The sequence below is a fragment of the Gekko japonicus genome, unplaced genomic scaffold (assembly GCF_001447785.1).
Source record: "Gekko japonicus isolate JY-2015 unplaced genomic scaffold, Gekko_japonicus_V1.1 scaffold530, whole genome shotgun sequence".
Classification (NCBI taxonomy): domain Eukaryota; kingdom Metazoa; phylum Chordata; class Lepidosauria; order Squamata; family Gekkonidae; genus Gekko; species Gekko japonicus.
In genome coordinates this window covers 837,850-846,710 of record NW_015163103.1, presented here as the reverse complement: position 1 = coordinate 846,710, position 8,861 = coordinate 837,850, and the positions used below count along the sequence as shown (strand labels likewise).

General features: G+C 42.1%; 1 protein-coding gene across 1 annotated transcript in view; it reads left to right on the top strand.

The window, feature by feature from the left end:
* SHOC2 (SHOC2 leucine-rich repeat scaffold protein) overlaps window positions 1-8,861 on the top strand; it is a 97,146-nt gene that overhangs the window by 81,420 nt on the left and 6,865 nt on the right. Inside the window, exon 5 of the mRNA XM_015406750.1 lies at window positions 2,271-2,459. Within this exon, the coding sequence (XP_015262236.1) occupies window positions 2,271-2,459 (189 nt within the window). The remainder of the gene's footprint in view (window positions 1-2,270; window positions 2,460-8,861) is intronic.

The following is an 8,861-nucleotide window of genomic DNA, read 5'->3' as shown; positions in this document are numbered from 1 at the left end:
AGCATTTCTGCATCTTTTACAGTTCTATTGTGTAGACTGAAATGAAAAGAAAATGCTTCCCTGTTTTACTCCAAGGACAGTTGTGGATAAAAGTACTTCAGCTATGCCATCACACGGACAAGAAGTTTATATATGAGTGTTAGTTTTTTATCTCATAAAGGCAATGTCCTGTATCCAGCCATGCGGTTCCAAAGACTTTAGAGCACTTAAGTTTCCATAAGACGAGGTGGTGATTTCTGCCAACTCCCATCAACCACTGTAGACCCCCACTTTACCTCCCATGGTGTTTCTTCAGTGCCTCCTGACCTCAATGTTAGGGGGCTCAGTGTGTACTGCAGTAGCAGGGGAATTGGTGGAAACGGCTACTTCCTTTTAAGAAAGCTTAAACAAGTGGTTTGAGCTGCATTATTGGATGCAAGCCACTGTTTTGATTCAATTAAATATTGATAGAAATGCCTCTGACGGTAGTTGGATGTGTTGACCATAGAATTACAAACAGTAATCTTAAATTTGCAGATGAGTGTTAAAAACCTATTAATGTCCAATGTACTTTAACTGGAGGCTGCTGCCTTACCTGAATTCAAGCTATCACTTAGTCAATTAATTTTTTGAATTTAAGTTGGATAATTAAACCTACATATGTATAAAACAGTGCTTCTGAGACACCCCCCCCAACCCCAGAAACCCTTTTGAGTTGTATCCTACCAAAACAAAATGAACGTCCAGTGGCACCTTAAAGACTGACAACATATATCTTACCAGCCTTTAAACTCAGTCTTACTCGTTCATTCTTTATCGCAGCCCTAGCCTCATTGCTTTTGTCCATATGGCTCACATGATCTCCACTTGAGCCTTCTGGGTGGCCCAAAGGGGTCCCTTGCTCCCTCTTCTACTAGTGGCAAAGCTAGTAGAGTAAAACATGGACTTTCCTTGTATTTAGATAATGCAGCATTTAGATAATGAGAGGAAGTACTGTAAAAGATCTATTTTATATCATAGTAAAATGTTTAGGACAGTGATGCAGTGGCTAAGTAGATGGTGAAGGAGGAAGGCTTAAAGTGACCTAAGGTTTCACAGGGAGTCTTGGCTGTGATTAGTCTTCCCAGCTCCTTTGTTGCAGCCAAATAATAGGCTTAACCAGCAGCCGGGTAGTACAAGGGAGCTCAGGATAGCATCCAGTTGGAGACAAGAAATTAAACAGAGGCTTACAAACAAACTGTGATCTGTTATGTCTAGTGTATTAACTAATGTTTGTGCAACATTGTGATGAATGATTAGAACCTGAGAGCGAAAATGATAACATGTTTCTTCTGAGATAGTTCCTGCCTAGTTTTTGAAAGTTCTGATACTAAAAATACATATATTTTTTAAATTGCATTATGAATTGGGTTGACCTTTTTAAGTTGATCAGAAGTGTTTAAATTGATCTAATTGGTTAGATTAATGAAAACTGCTTTGTCCTACTTTGAAGTCCTCCAGTTTTAGAGTACAGTTGCTGATTATAATTATTTCTGTGAAGAACAAACTGGCTATTAAGTGAGATCATAGTCATAGATAGAGCTACTGGCGTTCATTTTAAATGCACTGAAAAGCAGATAAACATTGAAATGTGTTCTGCTGTGAAAATGCAATAATAGGCAGTAAGGTGAACATGAACATAGTCTCTAAAAGCCTACTATAACATGCATTACAGCACTCCTCCCTTCCCATTGGCTGAGCTTGTAACAATGCAACAGAGTATTGTAATTGGCTGAGCTATCCAGACATTACCTCACTATGCAGAGCTACCTCTGGGCTTTCTTGTTGCTCAGTGTTTCCACCCATTACCTTGGGGAAATGAGTTCCTGAAGTAATAAGTATGTTTTAAAATTATATGCTTGTCTTTTTCAACACACATTAATCTGCATTTGCAGCAATGCATATATAAATGCACTGCAAGCAAATGCTTTTTTAAAACAGCATTGCTGTCTGGGCCAACCCTGTCCTTGAAACTCCTTCAGTATTGAAGTAAATGTGGAATCCTTTGCTCATATGGGTGTTCCTCTGGCATTTTGGGTTTGGCTGATGATGTGTAAGAAGGTAGAAGCATTTTTGAACACAGCTAATGAGAAACAAAAAAGTACCTATACTTTGGCATTCTAAGGTTCCGAGCAGGCTATTTAAATTTGGGTTTCATGCAAGAATTAAAAGAATGAATATCAAAATGTTTTAGGATACGACTTCATGTGAATCTGTGTTTAAACATATGCAATTACTTCTCTCTTCCTCAGGGTCTCTTATCCAGTCTTGTCAATCTGACTAGTCTGACTCTGGCAAGAAACTGTTTCCAATCATATCCAGTTGGTGGTCCTTCCCAATTTTCTACCATCTATGCTCTCAACATGGAGCACAACCGCATCAATAAAATCCCATTTGGAATTTTCTCTAGAGCAAAAGTATTAAGCAAGCTGAACATGAAGGTGAGATATTATTAGGAACCAGTGTGCCTCTTATTTTGCCAGTGGTAAAGTTTTTATATGAATAATAACTGCTGGCATCTTATATACCCGCAAGTATTAATTATATAGTTGAGAGAACCAGTCTGAACTGTTGGTGCTTTTCATATTTCTTGTGCTTAATGTATAGTTATTTAGAGAGCACACACTCTTCTTCTGATGTAGAGTTGAGTTGAACATCTGCCACAGAAGCATTTGTGTTACAGATCCCATAAATGGCATAATAATGCTATTTTGCACAGCGTATCAAGCTGACTGAGCTCAACTGACAGGATGTTCATCCCTTTACTCCTTTTTTTTTTAAGTGTTTGCTTCTACCTGGAAATAAATTGATAAATTGACAGCCTACTGCCTCACAGTGTTCTGAAATTCTTTTAATTTCAAGTGTTGGCAGTCTGAAAAGCATAAGAGTTTACTTTGTTGTAGTTCAGGTGGTGAATTAGACAACACAGATTTCGGCAGTCTACAAAATATGACTTTGGAACACATAAGTGTTCCAACCATATATCAATAACTTTAGGCTTCATTTCAGCTTCCAGAAAGGTAAACTGTATACACAGCAGGGAAACTTCCTTTGGTCTAAAGCAGGCTTATACATGAATTAAATATTAAATTGCCTTAAGCAAAATCGTATTGTCATTTTGTTTGGAGCCTAACTGAACTCTGTTGCAGCCCATGATTTATTTTATTTGGTGGTGGCCTGAAACAGATTCTGACCCTTCTTACATTACCGTTCTAAACTGGATGTTATTTGTTGTTGGCCCGATTTCGAATAAAGCAGTACAGGGATGGAGGTTTCGTACAGCGAATTTCCTTCCGTTAATGAGCAGTCTTTGAAGTGCTATGGTAATTTTAAACAGTGGTGCTTTCTCCCCATCTTTTTTGCCACGCTATCTTCCTCGGACTTTCTTTTGAACGTTCTAAGTTGAGTGCTATAGTGCTAAACCAATATAGCATGTTAGTGCTATAGTGGCACCATTGGGATGCCTTGACTCCATTAACTCAATGAAGTCAAGGCATCTTAAGTGCTATATTGATACAGTGAGATCGCGGCTGTTGTTACCTGGAAACAAGAGGAGAGAAGTAACTCATTGGGCAGCGCGTGTTCAGGGCATCAGAGACTGGTGTGACAGACGTTGCTAACCTAAGAAGGTGTCTGTAGCAAACATCCTGATGTTCACCCATCCATGCAGCCCATCCATGCCCAGACACGATTGGCTAGTGAGTGACTTGTTGCTAAGTGGATTGCAGATATATATCTCAGGGAGGCAAACTACTTCTCTTTGTGGGTTGAAGTTGGCAAGTAGTTTGTGTGCTTATCTGTGAGGCTAGTCTTCTGTGCTTATCTGTGAGCCGCGATCTCACTGTATCAATATAGCACTTGCCTTGACGTCATTGAGTCAGTGGAGTCAAGGCATCTCAATGGTAATGCTATAACTGAAGTGCTATATTAGTTTAACACTATAGCGCTTAACTTAGAACATTAAAAAAAAGAAAGTGAGAAAGACTGCATGGTGAAATAGGGTGAGAAAAATGTGGCATTGCAGGGAGCGCTATGGACATTTTAAACAGCACACTACAGTGATTCAGAAGTGCAACGAAAGGGGTTGAAAACGGAAAAAAGCAGTTTTCCTCAAAAGCGGCTCAACCACACTTTGCTAACCCAACGCAAGCGGGTTTGTATGAACAGGTAAATAAATTCTGCTAGCAGCCCATTACTAAAATGTGTCTGTCTGAAATGACAGAAGAAATCTATTAGGAACCAGTTACTAACATGGAATACAAAGACAGTTTGGAAAGGGCCTCACAAAATGTTGCCAATTTGGTTCAGTCCTGTTTGTAACACATGTGATGAGTCTCCAATTACAGAGAACTGGTTCTGCTTCAAAGTTAAGTAATACCTTGAGTTAATATGAAAACCTAGTTCACAACCTGTTTTTCTTTAATAAAGAATTGATGGAGTCTGTTCTTGGCCAGATTAGGTCACAAATTATTCCAAGAATACACTGTTCTAATTTGATTTTACTCTAACCATAGGATAGCATGTTACAAAAATGTAGGCCTTGTATATATACTGGCTCTTCTTCTTTTTTTACCCATTTATGAATTATACTCCTTTAAAATAATATTTTGTTTAGGATTTGATTAGGGTTCCCCAAAAGCTCTGTGCTATCAGAAATAGTATTTTAACTGTAGAAATTTTAGGGAAAACTTTACTATGTTTGCCTGTTTCTATTTTTTAAAAAAAAGATGTTTTAAATACAATGATTCAAATGGTAGCAATATACTTTTCAAATAGAATTTTTTCTTTTAAATACTGAACATTGTCAGGGGATTGCTTTGATAACGAGGGAGGTTTCATCTTTTCTCCTTTCAAATGGGTGCTTTACTTTTGTGCTGGGGTGGGGAAGGGCTTAATCTTTAGAGTCTCCATCCCCCGCAGGCATAGGTGGGAGGAGAAATGTGTCTCATATCAGCAGCTGCCACAGGAGCTGTCCAGTAAGTGTTTATGGCAGCGGTTAAACAAGATTATATATGCCTTTTAGTAGAGTGGGTTGGCAATCAAGTTTTCCCAGCAGCCGCAGTTTACAGTTGAAGTGCTTGCAAAGCCTATAAATCCAGTAATGGAAGTGCAGCTGGGAGGAAAGAGGTCTGCCTTCCTGCAGCCCATGTATCCCAACCGCCCACAATGCATCTCAGATCTTGAATGGAAATGGTTTAATGTTGTAGGTTGTTATGACGGATAGGCAAAGATCCTTTTTGAAAGACACCACTCCCCTTCATGTGCTTTTTGGTGTGAGAGCAGAGCAGCTAGCAGCCAATCAGGATCCTTGGAAGGGCTAGAGGAGCCAGATGGGAGGAGGGAGCAATAGAGAAAAAGCTGTTACTCTGTCAGTTCAGTCAGATAGGTCTGAACCTTCAGAGAAAGAGAGACTGGAGGGATCCTGTCTCACAGTTTGCCTGGTATATAAGCAGGCTAAACTAGTGAAAATGTGGAGATAGGGTTTGCATCTCCAGAGTTTTAGTTGGGAGAGAAACTATCTCAGGAGACATTGGAAGTCTCAGAACCTGTCTTTTGTGATAAAGTAGGTAAGCTTGAGGAAGTGACTGCCCCAATTTCTGAGGCAAACCATTGAAACATTCATGGTTTATGAGCTCACATTTTACACTGTGAGAATCGTGAGGTTGAGGAAAGGCTAGTATTCACCTCAAGAATACAAATTTGACTGGCAACTGTTATGTACTTTCCTAAATTATCAATTGTGTTATACCTGTAAATAGTTTCTATCATCTCTTCTGAACCACCTTATTCCCCCATCTTTGGAAGTAAATCAAAGCCACTGTTTTTTTTTCTGTTTCCCTCATGGGTGCTGAACTTTTTATTCAGAAGGTTAAATCTGTCAGGTGGAGGGTTGGGGTAGAGACCTCACTGGTCAAGTTTTACCTCACACTATCTCTGTTTACATGTTATTTCTAAGACCCTGACCTTCAGAGTTGTTCACTAGATACATGGCAATCACAGATGGAATATTTCATAAAGTGGAGAAGTCTACACACCTGATTACCCATTTATTTATTTATTAGATTTATATCCCGCCCTTCCTGAAGGCTCAAGACAGCTAACAAAGAGACACAAGTGCCAAAGTTAAAACAGAATAAAATTATACAATACAAAACACTAAAGTGTCGGTGCTCTAGATGTCACTGAATCAGTAGGTACAAGATGGGGGTCTGGTAAAAGTTATTAATTCCAGGCCAACAGCATACCTCCTAGCGGCACAACCATCCCATCTTCATCCAGGGACGTCTCGCACCCCATTTAATATCCGCACAATTGGTGGTCGAGGTGCGATAATGGGGGGTAGCGATGATGGAATAGTGGTGGCGGCGGCTCCTACTCAAAAGCCTGGTGGAAGAGCTCCGTCTTGCAGGCTCTGTGGAACTGCGCAAGGTCCCGCAGGGCCCGGATATCCTCTGGGAGCTTGTTCCACCAGGTAGGAGCTGCCACCGAAAACGGCCTGGCCTTGGTGACAGCAAATTTGATATTCCTGGGGCCTGAGGTTACCAGGAGATTTTGACTCCCTGACTGTAGTGCCCTTGGGGGAACGTGCAGGGAAAGGCGGTCCCTTAGGTAAGCCGGACCCTGGCCATATAGGGCTTTAAAGGTAAGAACCAGCACTTCAAAGCGGATCTGGTACGCCATTGTGTTACGCCAATCGCTTTATTTACAGCAGATTGCTAACTAAATTTAACGTGAGTCCTTGCCAAAGTTTACGGAGGTTCTGCCAGCCCCAGAGAGTACCAGTGATGGAGACGAGACTGGTGTTTTTCCAAAACAAATTGTCTTTTTACTGAGCAATATCGAAATCACATACACACAAAATCAGTCTCTCATTCGCATACAATCAAGGTTCCTTTAGAGTTACAGAAAGATATCAAGATAGTTTCTCATTTACTTGGAGGTAGGTAGGTATCGGTTTATACTTGCCTGTTCCTGAAGTCTTGTCTGATGCAATGTAAGCTAGGGGAAGAAAGTAGTACCTAGGGGTGTTAACTAAATCACACTTGCTAGAACCAGCCAGCAAAGTATGGATCTCTTTGACTGCAGTCCAAGAGATCTAGGATGGTCCAAAGGGTTGTTTGCTAGAGAGCTGGACTTTAGGGGTAGAAAAGAAGACAGAGGACGTTGAGAAGGGATGTGGCTAGCAAAGACCTAAAGTTTGGTCTTTACTTTTATAGTTGAATCTCCAGGTAGGTGGCACCTTGCCAAACTGTAATCCCACCTACTTACAAGTCCATCCCATGACCTCCCTCATTGGTGCATGTAGAAAGGGGCAGGTATTCTATGGGTTGGGCAATATTTGAAACTCTACACTCTTATCTCATGGAACACCATCTGGCCAGGTGTGAAGTCTCAGCTTCCTGTGCCTTCCTTGATGTGTAGATGGATCTTTTCTTTACCAGGAAGACAAGGCACCATCAACAGGAAATGGCAATTCAGATGCAGATCAGGTCCATGTTCTGCGTGACATCTAGTCTCCTCAGCAATGGGGGAATTTCTTCTTCTTGGTTGTTGCCTCTGCCCACAATGGCTAACATGTGCTTCTCCTTCCCATAAGGCTTTGAGCTGAATGTGTGCAAGCTACATTAACATGAAATGCAGACAAGTGTTCCCTATGTGAAATCTCTCACAGTAGGTGATACAAACAGCTTCCTCTAGGCCTATGGTATACAGGTGTGTGCACAGTCCATGTGTTGCGTGTGTAAGCCGATATAGAACCATAAATTAGTCCATTTCTCAACAATTGGCAGCCAGTGCAGTGCTTTCAGCACAGGCTGGATGTGTTCCGGCCTAGAGAGGCCCATCAACAGCCTTGCTGCTGCATTCTGCACTAGCTGCAGCTTCCGGATTTGCGACAAAGGCAGCCCCATGTAGAGAGTGTTACAGTAGTCTAACCTTGAGGTGACTGTCGCGTGGATCACTGTGGCCAGGTCATCACGGTCAAGGAAAGGGACTAACTGCCAAGTCAGCCGAAGGTGGTAAAAGGATATAATTACACACGTTCTGCCAATCTATATACCCAAATTGGTTTTTCTTTGGGCTGTTCCATTGTACATCTTTGCTCATGGGAAAATTCAGTGAACTTTTGAGGACTTCCGGTTGATGGCGGCACGCTCATGGACTCACCTCCTGGACCTCCCGGGGTGTCTCCGTGCTCTGGTGGAGGGAGGGGTGAGCAGGCTCGTTAACCCCCCCCAGGGGCCCGGCAAAGGGTCCCTGGCCAAGGAGCTTTGAGGGGGTAGCCTCTTCGATGGCTGAATGCCAGAGAATCGAGGCTCCCCCTTGCTCCAGTGGTTCGTCCAGCCGAGAGACCAAATGGTACAAGTGAAGCTAACCGGGTCAAGCGTAGGAGATCGGGCGTCAGAAATGATGAATGTAGGGGTCGGAAGACGAACTATGAACGTGAGTCAACTGAGATAAGATTTTTAAAAGAAAAGACGCTCCCTACCCGATGCAGCGGAACGGCAGAAGCAAGCGGGGGACAGACACCTCCCATGCGTAAATCACTGAGCGAAAGGGAGGGGGGAGCGGAAGAATAAATGTGTGATTGCCCAGAAGTACTCACCCAATCGAGCTATACAGTTAAGCGCATATTCAGAGACTTTAAAAAGTTTTCGTGAAAGTAAACAAACAGGGAAAAGATGGCGGGGAAGAGGGACAGAGACAGAGAAATTTTTAAAAACTAAACCAGAGTCCCCGAGACCGGAAACCACCAGTGAGACGACCAAGGCGATGGCTGAGGTCATGCGCCCTCTACTGGAACAGCTCAATGTCTTTAAAGAGCAGATGTCGGTGGTAACAGC